Source organism: Pogona vitticeps, chromosome 10, assembly GCF_051106095.1.
Source record: "Pogona vitticeps strain Pit_001003342236 chromosome 10, PviZW2.1, whole genome shotgun sequence".
NCBI lineage: Eukaryota > Metazoa > Chordata > Lepidosauria > Squamata > Agamidae > Pogona > Pogona vitticeps.
Window position 1 is genome coordinate 1,400,096 of NC_135792.1, and position 17,317 is coordinate 1,417,412.

At 54.5% G+C, this 17,317-nt stretch overlaps 2 protein-coding genes across 4 annotated transcripts in view; one reads left to right on the forward strand and one right to left on the reverse strand.

Moving 5' to 3' along the window:
• Nucleotides 1-212: 212 nt before the first annotated feature.
• On the forward strand, nucleotides 213-10,811 carry ZNF276 (zinc finger protein 276). 3 transcript variants are annotated; one of them, XM_072980661.2, is made up of 11 exons: nucleotides 213-559; nucleotides 3,013-3,322; nucleotides 3,691-3,746; nucleotides 4,297-4,791; nucleotides 5,592-5,670; nucleotides 7,443-7,550; nucleotides 7,956-8,066; nucleotides 8,216-8,291; nucleotides 8,778-8,895; nucleotides 9,409-9,508; nucleotides 9,995-10,811. In XM_072980661.2, exons 1-11 carry the CDS (start codon nucleotides 289-291, stop codon nucleotides 10,308-10,310), a joined length of 2,040 nt encoding a protein of 679 aa, XP_072836762.2. In that variant the 5' UTR covers nucleotides 213-288; the 3' UTR covers nucleotides 10,311-10,811. The 3 variants fall into 3 exon arrangements, with proteins under 3 accessions (XP_072836762.2, XP_072836764.2, XP_072836763.2); XM_072980663.2 differs by having other exon boundaries at nucleotides 7,467-7,550; XM_072980662.2 differs by having other exon boundaries at nucleotides 4,300-4,791.
• The window catches only part of FANCA (FA complementation group A), a 28,728-nt gene continuing 22,153 nt past the window's right edge, over nucleotides 10,743-17,317 (reverse strand). The window contains exons 33-43 of the mRNA XM_020788285.3: nucleotides 17,162-17,267; nucleotides 16,687-16,746; nucleotides 15,940-16,044; nucleotides 15,236-15,348; nucleotides 14,398-14,542; nucleotides 14,175-14,237; nucleotides 13,570-13,675; nucleotides 13,381-13,456; nucleotides 12,882-13,038; nucleotides 12,077-12,169; nucleotides 10,743-11,035 (exon numbers count right to left, since the gene is read on the reverse strand). Of these exons, the coding sequence (XP_020643944.3) occupies nucleotides 10,934-11,035; nucleotides 12,077-12,169; nucleotides 12,882-13,038; nucleotides 13,381-13,456; nucleotides 13,570-13,675; nucleotides 14,175-14,237; nucleotides 14,398-14,542; nucleotides 15,236-15,348; nucleotides 15,940-16,044; nucleotides 16,687-16,746; nucleotides 17,162-17,267 (1,126 nt within the window). The 3' untranslated portion in view covers nucleotides 10,743-10,933. The remainder of the gene's footprint in view (nucleotides 11,036-12,076; nucleotides 12,170-12,881; nucleotides 13,039-13,380; nucleotides 13,457-13,569; nucleotides 13,676-14,174; nucleotides 14,238-14,397; nucleotides 14,543-15,235; nucleotides 15,349-15,939; nucleotides 16,045-16,686; nucleotides 16,747-17,161; nucleotides 17,268-17,317) is intronic.

Genomic DNA, 17,317 nt, shown 5'->3' on the forward strand with positions numbered 1-17,317 from the left:
AGCCTGGAAGGCGGCGCGGGGAGACGGGGCGCCGGTGCTGCGCGCCCAGCCAGGAGATCCCGGCTGCGCCTCCCCTGATCATCCGGCGGCGCCCGATCGCCCCGACGAGGCGGCTGAGCGCCCGGGCGCCCCGCTCCGCCTTTCCGAGCCGGGCTCCTCCGTCCGCCAGGGGCGCTGCGGCCAGGCCGAGCCCACGAGCCCAGGCGGACAGGCGGAGGGAGAGGAGCCGGAGCGGAGCCGGAGCCGGAGCCCGAGCCGAAGGGCCGGAGCGGCGGGCTTGGCGCCGCCATGAAGCGCGATCGGCGCGGCCGGTTCCTCCCCGCCGCCGCCGCCGCCCCTTCGACCCCCGCCAGAGCCGCCACGGAGCCTCCGCCCGCGCCCGCCGGAGCCGCCAAGCGGGACCCCGGAGCCCGGCCACGAGCACGACGCCCCGCCGCCGCCGCTGCCCGGGAACAGGAGAAGGAGGAGGAGGAGGAGGAGGAAGAGGCGCCCCCGGGGCTGCCCGAACCGGAGCGCCGGGCCTCGCCAACCCCGGAGGCGGCGACGGGAACGGGGACGGGTGAGAGGAGGGGGAGGAGGAGGGGGGAGGGGGGCCCCGATCCTCCGCAGCGCGGCTCGGGAGGAACCCCCCGCAGGGACGGCCGCCCTGGGGCGCAGGCAGGGCCCGGGATCGCCCCCCCGGGAGGGTCTGGGCTCTCTTTGGGGGCCAAGGTGGGGCGAGCCTGGGAGGGGATCGGGGCGCCTCTCCAGCCCGCCCTTCGGGGACGCTCCCCGCGGAGACAGACAGACACACACACACACACACACACACACACACACACACACACACACACACACACACACACACACACACACACACACACACACACACACACACACACACACACACACAGGCCCCCCCCGGTGGGGATGCCCACGGACGGCTCAGGCTCCGCGGCAACCCACTCCCATTTCCTCCTGGGCGTCGCGCTTCCCCGCCCTTCCTCCTGGGGGCGCTCTGGGACCGGGGGGTGGGGGCAGCTGGCCCGAAAGGCCCGACCGCTGGGCAAGGGGGGTCTGGACCCCCATCAGCCACACAGGCTCCGTCCCGGTGCTCTTGGCTGCTGCCCCCCCCACCTCGCGTGGGAGGCACAGGGAGGGGGAGCGGTGTGGACCTCCACCCGGGATGGTCCCCTTGACTCCCTGTGGGTCTCATCCTGGGGTCCCCAGATGTTCTTGCACTGCAACTCCCAAAGATCCTGGCCAGCACTGCCGGTGGTGAAGGCTTCTGGGAGTTGCAGTCCAAGAACATTGGAGGGGGGGGGGGACACACCTCAGTTTGAGACCCAGGAGTTGTACCAACCCAACGATGGGTTTACTGGGCATTTTAAAAATGTTCTGCCAGTTGCTGCGTGGCGGTTGAATCTGGGGGCGAGGGAGCTGGCCTGGGGGACCATGTGCTTTGTACGGCACCTGTGGTGCCCCCCCCCAACCCAAACACCATGTACAGAGAGGTCCAGAACCTGTGACCTGGAAAGCCGTCTCTCCTCTGAATAAGCAAACAACTTTTTGTAGTTTTTAACTTTCCACCGACCAGAGGTTTGCCACTTCCGGTTCTAGTCTAGGTGACGCCGGACTTCGTTTCCCAGAAGCGCCTGCCAACATGGCCAGTGGTTAGGCATTCTGGGAGCTGAAGTCCAGAACATCTGGAGGGAGCCAAAGGTGATGTTTGTGTTTTTTTGAACCACTGGGCTGGATTTTAGTCTCAGCATCTAAAAATCTCTGTCCGCTCACAAATGGGCTGCCCTGCAGCAGGACGTGGCCTCTTGTGCCGATGATGCTTCTGGCATGTCCTCCCCAGAGGCACATCTCCAAAGCGAAAAAAAGAGGATGCCAGGGGGCAGGCCAGATTTCATGCCAGTTCTGTACAAATGGCACCATGCAGGCCAAACCCAAACTGAAACCGGGGCCTGTTTTCAGCTTTTTTTTTTCCCAGATCCTACAGTCTGTGGATGCCGATGCACTGCTTTAACCATTGGAAACGCTCCTTTTTTGCATAGAAGGGGAGGACTGGGAACAAGAATGGGGAGGGAGAGGATCCTGAGAAAAACACCACCCACGAGCCAGCCGGCGTGTGTGTGACACCTTTGAGCAAGCAAGTCTGCCTAGCGCAGTTGCAAAGCCATCTGGACCGATCTCAGGAGCTGGCCCCAATCCGGGAGCCCTTCTTCCCTTTTCCAACCAGGAAATGCTGCGGCAGAGATGGCAAAAGTTGCCGGCAAATTCCGGCCTTCCCAGAGCTGAGAGTAGACCTTGGAGCACCAATATTAACGATTTATTGATGGTGCTTTGTATCTATAAAAGCGATTCCGTGCATGCTGGAATCTGAACTTTTAGGCAGACACCTCAGGGTGTGTGTGTGTGTATTGATTTCCTTGCTGGCAGTAAATAAACACTTTCCTGACACCCCCCCCCCATGTATCTTGATACACCTCCTGGCAGATTTCTAAAGAAAAGGCCTCCAGGCTTTAATGCAAACGGCAAAGCCAAAGGCACCAGTTCCTATTTCCCTCGCCGTTCCTAGCGTGCAGGATCTGAGCTGAATGGCGAACACATGGCGTCCCTTCTGTCTGGAGAGGAAAAAGCACCAGGTGCCAAACCATCCTAGAGGGTAGTTTTCCATGGATAGAAATCCGAGGCGGAGGAGCAGGAGATGTGTCTACGGGACGTGGCAAAAGGGCTCAGGGGGTACCGTCTTCAAGCCCCCACCCCTGAGCTCCAAACCTTTTTGCTGACGTATTTTCTGAGCCTCGGTCTCTTCCTATAAGCAGCTCAGAACAGCCTGGAGGTTTCTCTCTCTCTCTCTCTCTTCACCTGGAGCCACAAAAACGTGACTTTTTCCTAGACAATTGTCCCTAGAACGTCAGCATGCGCTGACCAGCGCTAGTAGAACAGCAGCCTCCTGCGCGCCCACGGGGGCTGCTGCGCCTTTGCTACGTCCCGACTGACGTCTCTCTCCCGTCCCCCTTGCAGGAATCGGCCGTGGCTTGAGCACGGGCTTCTGCCGCCTCTGCCACGGAAAGTTTTCCGCCAGGAGCTTGCGGACGGCGTTCGGGAAGGTCCCCGTGGCGGGCGAGAGCGGCGAGAAGCCGCGGCGCCTGGAGCAGGGCTTCTTTGTGGATTTCCAGCGCCTGGTGGGGGTGGCCGCCCGGCAGGACCCCTCCCTCCCCCAATTCGTCTGCAAGAAGTGCCACGCCCAGTTCTACAAGTGCCAGAGCATCCTCAAGGCCTTCATCCAGAAGGTGAACCTCTTGCCCACGGGCCACCTCAAGCCACGAGGAAAGTAGGTGGAGCCCCTTTCTCCCCTCTTGGTGGGTGTGCATGGAGGGGGGGGGAAGAGCAGGATGGCCAGCGGCCACTTCAGTGAGCTAGCCAGGCCGGCGGGTAAACAGGAGGCCGTGAGAAGCAGCATGGCGTTCAGTTGGCTCATAGTAGAATATAGATACGGCTAGCAAAATTCTTGGGGGGGCTACTAACTTGTATGGTCTTGTTTCACTCAGCCAAAGCGCTCTGAGAGAGAGAGAGCTTTTGCAGCAGCTGAAAACAGGCGAGGCACACAAGAGTTTCCAAATCTTGCAGTTTTAGATAAAAATGCACCCCTTTTCCCAGCTTGCCTTCTCTGATCGGTGCTGCCGTCTGTTTTCCATCCAGGGATAGCGTTGTCCAGCCTTCCCCGCCTGCTGCTGAAGAAAATGCTTCCTCTTTGGGTAAGTGGATTTATTTATTTGGAAAACCTGTGAATCTTCTGTTGAAGATAAGACCAAAGTGGCCGTTTTGCTTCCCGAGACTCCAAGCGGTTCCCTTTTTCTTGTCCTTCCCTGCATGGATGAGCTTAGCCCCCCGCAATTCTGTTGGAGTGAATAAGGATCAATTTGAGGCTGCTCAGCAAGGCAGTGTTTTTATTTTCATTTGTTCTGAATGCCAATGAATGAGTTTTATGGTGTCCTAGAGCCTCCCACCAGCCACCTCTGGCGGAGATCCTTTTGTGGTTAAATGCTGTCAAGTCGTCCTTGACTTCCGGCAACCTTAGGGATGAGCAGCCTCTGAAATGTCCCCCCCCCCCAGCCCCTCCTCAACTCTTGCGGACCCAAGCCTGTGGCTTCCTTTGAGGAGTCCATTCATTTCTTTCTGGGTCTTCCTCTTTTCCTGCTGCCTTCCACTTTCCCCAGCATGGCTCTCCTTCCCAGAGAAGACAGCGCAGCTCTTTCTGACCTTATGTGCCTGGTTCTCCTCCTTCCTCCTTCTCCCTGCAAACAGCAGACCTGATCACATCCAGCCCTCAGTGCCTCCACAAGCTGGTGATGTGGGCACACAGCCACGCCCAGAGCTGCCAGGTGGCCCCAAGGCTCCAGAGCATTCTTTCCTCCGAATACCGTGGGATCATCCAGGCCGCGTGGGGCTGTGGAGAGGGCCACGATTACGTCATGAGCACGGACTCGGACTGCAGCGCCCTGCTGGTAGACAACGCCTTCTCTGCCAAATGGGAATTGATCAAAGGTGCCTCTGAGCGTGTGACCGGAAACGGGGTCGATGCCCGCAGTGCTGGGACTGGGCCAGAGCCCCAGAGTAGCCCAGCCAGGACAGCCACCAGCCAGCCGCCCACAGACAGAGGGGCCGGTGCTTTGCCGGCTTCAAGCGCAGAAGACCGGGTGCCCGAGGGTCACCACCTGCCTGCCTCAGAAGAGGCCGCCGGAGTTCCTTCGCAGGCGGAAAGCCCGCCACAGCCAGCTTGCCCTCTCAACGGGAGCCCAGGTAAGACGCATTTACGCAGAGAATCAAGTCACACCTTGACCCAGGTCTCCCTAAGCACCATTCTTAAGAAACCTGCATTTGTTGGACCTGCAGGAGGGGATCGGGACCCGTTGCGCTCTCTGCATGCATGGTTTCTTTCCATTTCCGCCCCATCAAGGTGGTTCTCCACTTGGCCCCTTTCCTGTTTCCTAAGTAGGTAATTCCTCGCCCACAAAGACAGAGAATTGCCGTATTGACTTTCTCCCCGTGAGGACCCAGAGACATTTCTCAGCACACGAGAGCGACTTTCCCCCCACAAATCGGACAAAGCTGTCAGGGCTGCCACTTTGCTTTCTGGGCTTTGAGGAACGAGAAGCATAGGATGGTTTGCTTGTGTCTTTTTTAGACAGCCAGCCAGTCCTTTCGTGGTTGCTCTTTTTCCTAATTTAAAAAAGGAGAAAAACACGTAAAAGTTTGCAAAGACGGTGAGGAAGTGGGTGAGGGAAGGGCCTCCCTGTCCTCTTGCCACTCTAGAGCTGAAAAATCCTTCCCCGGTTCAAAAATTCAGGCCGAGGTATCTCAGCTTGTCGGGACAGACGAAACTGGCAAGAACAAGGACTCGAGCCGGTGTTGGACGTGTTCCTAGCATGTCCTGAACCGTTGTGCCCACAGACCCCTGCTCCTTTTTTATGACGAGGCAGGGGAGAGCTCCCGCCCAGACCTTTCGTTTCCGAGGCCCGAAGCTCTCTCTGCATCAAGGACTGTCCCTTTCTGCGGTCTCGTATCTCTTGGTGACCCTCCCTCTTCTCCCGTTTTTCTAGGAGCGCCAAGCGAGAAGCCAGTTCTCCCTGAAGCATTGGATGAGCGGGTAAAAGACGAGTTCAGTGACCTTTCTGAGGGGTGAGAGAAGAGTTGGGTTTGAATTGTCCTCTTTACAAGCTTACAAAATGGGGATGGTGGAGGGGAGGGCATCTTATTCCTCCCTGGAGGCTGGGAGACAGGGGTGGCCACCGAGCAGCAGCTGGCAGGTTCTGGTGGTTTTTACTGCAGCCTGGGGAGACCGTCGTTTCTTTAAACGGAGAGTGGGGCAAATGCCCTCCCTCGTGTTGGTGGGACTCTGGTGCCCTTCAGTCCTTGTGGGCATGGCGGGAAAGAGCCCTGGGAACAGCAGTCCCAAAAATCCAGGGGGCAGGGAGGGAGCTGCCTCTGCAGCTGTACACGCTTCCAGAAACATGACCAAAATCTTCTGCCAGGACCGACGGCTGATGCAAAGCAGCTGGTGCAAAGCAGAAACTTTAAAAAGAAACACTCTTCTGAATGCTGGCTTCCAGTTACCTGGCCCTTAGAAAGCATGGCTAACAACAAGGCCAGTGGAGGGGGTGGCATTCCAGTGGAGCTCTTTAAAAACTTAAAAGATGATGCTGTTAAGGTGTTACGCTCAACGTGCCAGCAAGTTTGGAAAAACTCAGCAGTGGCCAGAGGATTGGAAAAGATCAGTCTACATCCCAATCCCAAAGAAGGGCAGTGCCAAAGAATGCTCCAAATACCGTACAATTGCACTCATTTCACACGCTAGTGAGGTTATGCTCAAAATCCTACAAGGTAGGCTTCAGCAGTATGTGGACTGAGAACTCCCAGAAGTACAAGTTGGATTTCGAAGGGGCAGAGGAACTAGAGACCAAATTGCTAACATGTGCTGGATTATGGAGAAAGCCAGAGAGTTCCAGAAAAACATCTACTTCTGCTTCATTGACTATGCAAAAGCCTTTGACTGTGTGGACCACAGCAAACTATGGCAAGTCCTTAAAGAAATGGGAGTGCCTGACCACCTTATTTACCTCCTGAGAAATCTATATGTGGGACAGGAAGCAACACTTAGAACTGGATATGGAACAACTGATTGGTTCAGAATTGGGAAAGGAGTACGGCAAGGCTATATAATGTCTCCCTGCTTCTTGGGAGAAAAGCGATGATGAACCTAGACAGCATCTTAAAAAGCAGAGTCATCACCTTCTCGGCAAAAGTCTGCATAGTCAAAGCTATGGTTTTCCCTGTAGTGATGTATGGAAGTGAGAGCTGGAGCATAAAGGTTGACCGCTGAAGAATTGATGCTTTTGAATTGTGGTGCTGGAGGAGGCTCTTGAGAGTCTCCTGGACTGCAAGGAGGACAAACCTATCCATTCTGAAGGAAATCAACCCTGAGTGCTCCCTGGAAGGACAGATCCTGAAGCTGAGGCTCCAATCCTTTGGCCATCTCATGAGAAGACTCCTTGGAAAAGACCTTGATGTTAGAAAAGAGTGACGGCAAGAGGTGAAGGGGATAACAGAGGACAAGATGGCTGGGCAGGGTCATCAAAGCGACCAATATGACTTTGACCCAACTCTGGGAGGCAATGGAAGACAGGGGGGCCTGGCATGCTCTGGTCCGTGGGGTCACGAAGAGTCGGACACAACTAAACGACTAAACAAGTTACCTGCTTGCCTTTTCACCGTGCGCCATGGCCACCTTGTTCTGGGCAGCTGTCCTTCAGAGAAAGGTAGTCTGTGGTTTTCCCCAAGGCAGGAGCAGGAGCTGTGGGTGGCCAGGAACCATCAGTGGTCCTTGAGTTGCCCGTCTGTTAATTGAGTTGCAGTTCATATCAAATCAAAGTTTTGTTTGCCTTCTGCTTTAGTAAAGGATCTGTTTGTTGTCCCAGAGACTCCTTAAGCGAGGGCGAGGATGAGAATGGCAAGAGACCACCGTCATCTGACGATTTCTTCCAGCTTTATCCAGAAAAGAGGTACAGTACAGGCCTTGTCTTCATGGGGACTTTAGAGCCAGATTAGAGAAGTAATTTCCTCCCGAAGGAGTTCACCCACGAGCATTCTCGTGACCCAGAAAAGGATTCCATCTCCTTCCCCCTATTTCCTATCTATCTATTTAGTTAGCTGGCTAGCCTCTTTCCCCAGAACCAGGACCCAAGAGGGTTCGGAACAAGATTAAAAGGCAAACAAAAATATACATATCAAAGAACAGGTACAGATTTTTTTAAAATAATGCTGTTCTGCATAGCACAGATCCACCAGTCACCAAAAGGTGCCAGAACAGAAAGCTTGGAAGGTGGAAGCAAAGCGGCTGTGTGCTTCTCACAATCATGGTGGCGTTTTAAGTCCCTCTTTGTGACCTCTTTTCCTTCCTCCGTTAGGGTGTCCAATCACGGAAAAGCTGAAAGCCAGGGAGGCAAGTTGGAAGAGCCCAAAGTCAGGAAGAAGCCCGGGCCCAAACCTGGATGGAAGAAGAAGATCAAGTTTGAAAGGTACCAGAGACCACGGGCAAACAGATCCGTGTTAAAATCTGTGTTTTGGGGGCTGTCATTCCCAGAAAAACACCATTTCAGAGATGCAGGATCAGCATCCGGGACGAGCACGCCCCTTCTTTCACTGCCCTTTTTCTCTGCTTTTTCAGGGAAGAGCTCCCGACCATATACAAGTGTCCTTATCAGGGCTGCACAGCTGTCTACCGAGGGGCCGATGGCATGAAGGTACGTGGGGGGTCTGTCTGTGGGGCCTCTTCGCCCTGGAAGAACTCAGGTCCCTGGGCCAGAGGCTCTTTCAAAGGCCTGCGCACTGCCTTCCATTAAGAACCGGGGCTGTTCGTTCATTTGAAAGAGGGGTACATAAAAGGAAGTCCAAGCGACTCAAGGGCAGAGGGTTGGTTGATCGTTACAATTGCCTGATTGGTGGAGGCTGGTGTTTTCTTCTCAGAAAAGGAAAAAAAATACAAACAATTCCGCAGCTTTTGAAAAACTGGCAGGGACAGAAGCTCCATGTTTGCTGAAGGTCTGATTTTAAAAAAGAACACAGCCTCTTCTCTTTTGCTTCTAAAGTAAACGTTTGCTACCAGGGGTCAGGATTGCTGCCATACACCTGCCCTGGAAAAGCACGCCAAAGGGAGCCAGAAGGGACCCCCCCCAGGCAGTACCCGGACTATGTGCAACAGCCTTCTTCTTCTCTTTCCTTTGATTTAGAAGCACATCAAGGAGCATCACGAGGAGGTCCGGGAAAGGCCCTGCCCCCACCCGGGCTGCAACAAGGTCTTCATGATCGACCGGTACCTTCAGCGGCACGTGAAGCTCATCCATACAGGTCGGCTGGGTTCCCCCCCCCCTCCCGGGGAGGAGGGAGGGGAGAATGGCCACCTCGCCTGGAGGAGGGAGGCCACGTCTCCTAACAGGAGCAAACGGGAAACAAGAGGAGGAGGAAAACTTCTTCAAAATATACTGAATTCAGCAAGGTTCTTCAGAACACTGGGGGTGGTTTGCAAATCATTTTTGACTTCCTGGCAGTCTAAGGGGAAAGGCTGTATTTAAAGGTTCTGGAATGCAAAAAAAGAGTGAAGAATCAAGCAATAAAATCAAAATAAAACAGATGTCTCAACCAAGACATTGAGCTCTGATCGGGGCAAAAGCAGGAAGAAAGGCCGAAGAGGAGGGTGTGCCACCCGACTTGTGTCTCTTGTCTGGGCACTGAACCCTCTTTATGTGGATCCTCCCTGGGCACAGGAAGGTACAGGAGGTGGCTTTGCCTGTCCTCCTCTGCTTAAATGCTTAGTGAGCTCTCGCGGTGACTTCTCTGCCCTTTCCCTTCTCTCGCCAACAGAGGTGCGGAACTACATCTGTGACGAATGCGGCCACACCTTCAAGCAGCGCAAGCACCTCTCCGTGCACCAGATGCGCCACTCGGGAGCCAAACCTCTCCAGTAAGTGCCCTGGTTGATCGCCCGTGTCCAGAGGGGGCCTTTCAAGAGGGGTCGGGATCCACCGGGCAACCTTTTGGGGATTCACTGGCGATTCCCCAAGGCCTTCTCAGTCCTAAGAGTCCTCTTGCTGGGGGAAAAAATCACTGAGTGCTGGAAAACGTTTCCGCTTGCCGAGCGTGGCAGTGTGAAGTTTCATCATGGTCTGAGTATTTCGCGCGCCATACTCCCGACCACGACATTGCCATCCATTCTTGCCTTTTGGATTGGGACGTTCAGACTTCCATCGAGAAGCAAGATTTTTTTCCCCCAGTTCTGGTCCAAAGCGCAGCTCAAAATTCGGGGCTCTTGAGTTGGTGGCAAAGCGTGACTGTTTCAGAGCCTTCTTGCTTGTTTTTCCGAAGCCGAGCGGCAGCCAAGCAGCCTGTCTTGTGCCAAGGGGAGAGGCTGCGGCCCCTTTATCTCATGCCCTGCCTTCTCCTCCTCCAGGTGCGAAATCTGCGGCTTCCAGTGCAGGCAGCGGGCGTCTCTCAAATACCACATGACCAAACACAAAGCCGAGGCGGAGCTCGAATTCGCCTGCGACCAGTGCGGGAAGCGCTTCGAGAAGGCCCACAACCTCAACGTCCACATGTCCATGGTGCATCCCTTAACGCAAGCTCAGGACAAACCCAAGGCAGCCGAGGCCGAGCGCGGGGTCGTGTCGCCGGACGCAGAGGCTCCTGCTCCCAACGCTCCGTCGGGGACTGCCGAAAGCCGGCCCGTGAAAGTGGAACTCAGTGCACAACAACACGAGCCCACCTGAAAAACGGTGGGAGGGGAGCCAGGTGGGAAGCCAACCCCAAACGGGAGTTTTAAATGTATGTTTTTAAAATGGGTTCTTCGGAGGAAGCCACTTCTGCCGGCTCGTGGAAAGCTTTCCTTGGCTAGGGCAACGCTCTCTCTCTCTCTCTCTCTGCTCCCGCCCGACGCCATAGTCGCAGCTGCAGGAGGAGCATCTCGGAAGAGCAACCTCTCTCTTGCCAAAGAGAACAGGTTGCCCGGCTTCCCTTCAGAGGGTGCAAGGATGAAGGTCGTAAAGGTACCACACCTGTTGTAAAGGTGTGCACGATGTCCGCAGACAGAGGTCAGCTGGCCTTCAAGATAACACAGCTCCCTCGTTTAAACCCAGATGATGTATTTTAAATTAAATCTGAAAGCTGATCTTAACAAAAAAGAAAAAAAGAAAGAGAACCACTGCATTTGTAACCTAATTTTTATTGTTACAAAGTCATGATTATGCTTGTAATAAATTATTTACACAGTACTTTGGACATTCTGGGTGCTGGGGAAGCGTGTCGGTTTTCCTGTCCCTTTCTTCCACCAGTATGTCATCCGCACGGAAAGTTGCTTTATGCCTCCGCTCCCTGTTCAGGAGGACTCCCACCATCAGAAAAGGAGTGGTTCATCATCCATCAAATCCTCCTCTGTGCTGAAATCCACCAGGGCAGCCTGGATCTCTGGGTCCAGAACCCCACAGAGATCCAGGAGCTAAGAAGGGAAACAGAAGCCGGGGGGGGCAGAGATCAGCGGGCGCCCCTCTGGGGCAAACACATGGGCAAACTCTCTCCTTAGAGCACCGTGCCCTCCAGGGAACAAGGCTGCTGGTGTGGTTCCCTCTGCAGCCTGACAGCTTTGCTTTAATTCTCCAGTTTAGCCCTGTCCTTTCCAAGCACACATACGAAGACACCTGGTGAGGTTCTGCCACTGACCGTGGATTTGGAGATCTGCCAAAAGGGTGCAAGAAATCCAAACCAGGACGATTCATAGTTCAGGAGCACAGACACCAAAGGTACTCAGAACAAAGGAAACGGCCTTAAGCCGAGTCTGACTTCATCTCTCCAGTTTGCTGCTCCCTGTTTTGACCGGGAGGCTCTCTGACAGAGAATGGCCGTTTCTAGTTAGGCCACCAAAATCTTTCCAAAGTTACACATTGCACCGGGGACCTTCCAGCTAGAGAGCGTGCCCTCTACCACGGAACAGTGGCCTTTGTCCACAAAACCATCCTTTTCTATAGTACAGCTTTCCTTTAGCATTCACTCTGGGCTGGTGAGCATGTGGCGAGGAGAGAAAGAAACGGGTCCAGGGCTAAGGGGATGCTGCCCGTGAGGCAGAAAAGGGGGAGTCTCAGGACTGGATGGCATGCCTGCCCAGTGAAGGCTGGCCTCCAGGTAACAGAGATCTTTCCATGGAGCTGAAAAACATCTCCGTGGTGCATGTGGATCAATACTGGGATGTATTTTATCTCTTTTTATCAAGCAGTGTTGTTTTCTCATCCCAAAGCTGTAAAGCTGATTTTTTTTATTTTGCTGGGATGCTGAACCCGAGCTCTGCTCAGCTGCCCCTCCCTCACGCCTGCCTGCCTTCCCACCCATGTGCTCCAACAGAGAGACCTTCCCCCAAGAAGCACAAAGAGAGCACTGGCTACCTCGTGCTTCCCTTCGGGAAGGGCTCAGGGAGGGAGAACAGTCCCTTTTCTGGGCTGCCCCTTCTTTCTGAAGCTTCGAGCGGGCAAAAGCCCCTTTGACCCACCTGCTGGAGGTTTGTAAAGCTCCCCAGAGGACACTTGGGGATTGTGCGGAGCAGGAACTGCCGGGCCTTCTGGATCAGAGATAAGGGGTCCTCCTGGGGGAAGAGAAAAGTTGGTTTGAGCCACTTGGAGCTGAGACCGCCTTTCAGGATTGCAGGACCAGAAGGGGTTCTGCCGGCAGATGATCCAAACATCCCAATCAAACACATCCAGAGCGTTTCGCAACGACTCCCGTCACTCTGCCCCCCCCCCCGCAGGGCTAGCGGCGCCAGGCCGAGTCACAGCTTGGCCAAGGTGGCCTCATCCTTGAAGGCAAGCCTCCCAGGCAAGCAGGAATACGAAATGGCCAGATCAGCCTTTCCTTGGAAGCCCCCAAGGGAAAAAGGAAGAGCCTCCGCCTCCCAAGGGGCCAACGTGCCCTGATGCGAACTCCTCCAACAGACCACGCACCCTCCCTGTCTCCTTTGAGCCCCCTCTTGGGACAGGTCTGACAAACAATCCCTTCCTTGCCCAACCCTGTTTGGAAACCAGCTCCCGCGGGGCATTGACAGACTTCTGCAGACACTTAAGACGTCGTTTACTTGGCAAAGCCCAGCCTAAGATGAAATGGCAAAGGGACAGGCATGGTGGATTACGGCGACAACGCCTCTGTGTTGGTGTGTCTTGGAGAGAGAGCAATGGATGCACGGGAAGAAGCATCCGTCGCTCTCTCTCCAAGACAGGCCAACACAGATGTGCCCGGCTGAGCCGAAGGAAGGGAAGGGAGGAAGCTGAAGACAGCTGAGTCAACCATGGAAAAGAGCTTACCGGCTTGTGGGCACCCAGCCTTTGTTCTCTCTGGATTGGTCCCACCTCTGCTGGTCCATTCATAAAGAGCTGCAGCAGTTGTGTGTACATGTCAGTGGCAACATATAGGAAGGTCTGCTCCTGGATTAACTTTTCTGAGTTGAAGGCAAGGAGAAGGCTGGTTGGGGGGGGGGGGAAACAGAAGGGAAGAGATGGCACAGACAGCACATGGACCAGCCAGGCTCCCTCCGTGGTCTGCCTGCACACCCGCATTTTGAAACCAGAGCCTACCGATGCTCCTGTTGGGGACAATAGCTCAGCCAGCAATGGCCAGTGGCCACAGTGGCTGCAGGGATTCTAGCTGTCCGAGTTGGATTTCTCTCCCACCCTCTGCAGATTTTCCATGTGTGTTTGAAACACAGCTCAGCGTGACAAGTGTCTTCTCTGACCATTTCCCCTCGCTCTGGATTTTTCTCAAAAAGTCAATTTACAGCATGCAGAACACAGCACTGGGATCTACCTGTAGAAGGCAACTGGCAGCAGCTTTGTGTGTTGATCTGAAACAGCACCAAGCAGGATCTGACCAGGGCTGTGACCTGCAAATCCAGGAGAAAGAGAGTCCTTAACGGAGCACCAGCGATCACCAGATGCTTTCAACGCTGGAACCAGCTGGACGCTAGAACCACAGTGCAGGGAGACGCCCCCTCACCTGTCCCGGCTGAACTGAAGACTGCTAGCCAGGGCACCCCTTGTTCCTCTAAGCACTGGAGCACCTTGGAACTCCAGTCAAAGGCTTTCTGAACATCCACTCCTTCCTGAAAAGTAAAGAAAAACAACAACAAAGAATTGCATGTGCCTACCTCTGTTGTTCACACAGATCTCCCAGTTACTCCTCTGTGACTTCAGACCGTATCAACCGAAAATGTAGGAGACGGTTAAGCTGCAGGTGGTGCTGCAGGCTGCAAATGTGCTAACGCAGGTAAATGTCATGAAAAGGTGTGTTTTGGAAATCCAGTTATTGTTACGCGCCTACCTACAGGGTCCTCTTAGCAGGCAGGTCAGGTTCCAAGAGTCTTGGCTTCATTAACCTGAAACCTATCTTCCTGTTCTCTTCGATTATTACTAGAGGTGAGCAGACTGGTATTTGCGGGATGCAATTCTCTGAATCCCCCGAGCCGATCTGTCCCAAAAGCACAAATCTGCATTGCCTCTAATTACTGCTGATAAAGGCAGCTCTACTGATGAGCATCACAAAAGCTGGGGGCCACGGGGGGCCTCCTGTTATTTTCCAGGCAGACAGAAAAAAAGACTCACCTGGGGTGTTACCTGGGCTGTGATGAAATCCAGAATGGAAAAAACAAAAAGGTACACCAGGACCTGCCAATGAAAGCACACCAACAACGGACAAAAGCCAGTGACGTGGGGCAGAGGTCACCCTGTGTCATCCTAGAATGACCTTTGGCCCTTCGGACCTGAAAAAAGGGGGGCTTCTCCTCTTCTCAACATATCACAGAAACAGCTGAAAACGATGCCTTACTTTTTCGGCTCCGGGCCCCAGCCTCTTCAGCGCGTCGCCCCTCTTTTCCGTCGCCCCTCGGCGTTCCAAAGCAAAATGCAGGAAGGCGGCCCAAAGCCACGACACCTCAGGAGAGGCCAGGGAGGCGGCTTCCGACGAAAGAAAGCTAGCAAGAGATAAAAGGCGCAGGGAGGCCCAGAGTTTCACAACACTGTAATTGTCCCCAGTTTTTTGTTCCTTGAGCTCTTGTGACCCTCCGGCTACTTATGGGGAGGAGCCTCGGCGTGGGGAGGGGGGCGACTGCTCTGGATGCAGGGGGAACCCCATTCAGAACCCCGTTTTCTCCAAGCTGGGGAAACTCCTTCCTCAAACTCCGGAGAGCTGCCTCCAGGAACAACACTCTGCTAATTAAGTCCATATTGTTAATAATAATTTGTTGCCTTTCTGACTTTTCTCCCCCCTCCCCCCCCAACAAGCTCAAGGAGGTTGGCTCTGCTTTTCCTCCTCCCCCACTTTATCCTCACAACAGCCCTGTGAGGTAGAGCAGGAGATACACAGACAAGACAGACTAGCTCCAGATCACCCCATGAGTTTTACAGTTCCTTGGAGAGCTGAAAGTGGGTCTCCTCACTTCCTGCCTGACCCCTCTAAATGATCTCAAGTCAGGAGAAAGCACATTGGCATCGGGTGATGCAGGGAAGGTGCTTTGCAAATACTGTACACCAGGCTTCTCCAAACGGGGAACAGCCGGGAGGCTCTCCTCCTCCTCCAACGGATTCCCTCCCAGCAGGAGAGGAAGACATGCATGGGCAACCCCCTGCCTTCCCGGCTGCTCCCACGAGAGCTTCTTTGGACTTACCCGTTGACAGAAACCTGCATCTCCCCGAGGCTTTGCAATCCTTGTGCCAGGGGACCCTGGAAGAGTCTCTCCCACTCCGAGGAAAGCACGGGCTCCATCCTCGGCCACCAGCGCTTTGCAGAGCCAAGACAACACAAGGTTAGCCATTAACAAGCCAGCAACCACACTCATCTATCATGGGGATTTCCTCGTTTTACACACAGGATCCCCCCCCCCCAGCAGCCTTCTTGGGTCTGAGCGACAGGTCAGATTCCTGCCTCCATCACTTTGGCTAAGCAGTGACCCCTTAGGCACCCAGACCCACATGCTGGGCCCACTCTTAGCCTCTCTTTGTGCAGCAACCTAGCCTCTTGCACGAACATCCAAGAAAAAGATTCAGAAGGTCGACCACCGCTGTGTTTCTTGTACTAACACAGCCCCCAGCCATCTCCAAAGGATGTCGCCTCATCAGGCCCCTAAGTCAACGGAAGGCCTGCCATTGCCGCCACCACCACCACCATCAAAAATCTTAGAACTGCAGGGATAGAAGGGACCCTCTGGGTCATCAAGTCCAGGAGGCCCAATGGGGGGATCGAACTCTTAGCCTCTGGTTCCGCAGCTGAATGCCTAAACCACTGAGCCATCCAGCAGTTATGGACCAAGTGCTTTTCAAACACTGCAAAGAGACATCGAGAAAGAGAAACTCAACAGCACAGGTCTCTTACCGCTGCAGAAGTGAGAACGATCGGGCATCTGGCCTGGGCCAAGGTGAGAACAGCGGTCACCTCCTCCGCAGGCTGGTCGCACTCCAGACTGGCACTCAGCAAGCCCTGCAGGGTACAGAGGGAGGGTGTACACGTGTCATCCCTGAGGGCAGCCCAAGGACAGCCATCCCACTGACCACTAACGGGACAGGAGGCAAGCTATGCTTGACGGAAGGAGGGACGAGCATTTCTCAGAAGAACCCCACACCTGTAGACGAGGGCGACAGACGGTCCTCACCGCCATGGCCCTGTTGCTCTATAGAAGCCACTTCTCGTTCTAACTGGAAGGCGGCAGTTTTCGGCAAGCACAGCCAAAATAACCAAATACCCCAATGCTCCTCTCTCTCTCTTAATCTCCCTGTTAATGCCTCTGCAAAGATGTCCCTGCTCACAGGCAGGCTCTCTGTGTGACCAAGAATCCAGAGAAATCTGCAGATTCTTCTTCATGTGGAGAGCTTGCGCACAAGCACGTCAGTTTCTAGGTGGCAAAAATGACCCCAGGAAGGAAAGAATCCGGGGGCCTCTCCTCTCCATGATGTCTGCCCGTGTAAGCAACACCTGAAGCGGGTTTCTGTCTTTTAACTCGCACAGGCGCGCACATGCACAGATGGCCACAACGCCCAGGCCATCAACTTGGGGGGGGGGATTAAATTGCTCTGCCCAGAAAGTGAAGGGAACGCAGAAGAAACACGGCCGGTTAGCCATTACCCTGAAGAAGTGAGCGGTGACGTCGTAAGGAAGCACAAAGCCCCTGGGGATGGCGTTACTCTGCAGCATCATTAGAAAGAAAAACAAAAGACGGTTCAAAATAAGTTGGAAGAAATGTGGAAAATATTCCCAAGGCTTCTAGGTAAGGAACTCCAAGCTGGTTACTTTGGACGAGCTCACGAAAACGGCATAACGCCACTCGCCCATTGCAAGCCTGCAGTTTATGATTTGGAGGGTTGAGCAGCCAGGTTTGCCCCAGGTTTAGAAGGATTCTCCCAAGCGGAGAGCGCCCCGAGGAAGAGAACGATGGCGGCAATTCTTAACCGTGGGCAGAACGGTCTCTGCCCGGTATTAAAGGAAGGGAGTCTGTTCTGAACCCCAAAAGGCGCTTGGGACGAATCAGCCTCAGACGGCTAAGCCGTCCAGCCTGGAGCCGCTACCAAGAGCAAGCTGTTCTTTAGGACGTGGTACGCACCAGTTCTGTGTTCACAAACCCGAAGAAGCCTTCGCAATCCAGAGCGACTTGGGTTCCTTTTCGCCGTGTCGCAACAAGAAATGACGGAGGCAGTCCCAAGAGAATCCTGGACACGCACAAAAAAGAAAACAACTTTCAGCATAAAAACACAGCCTG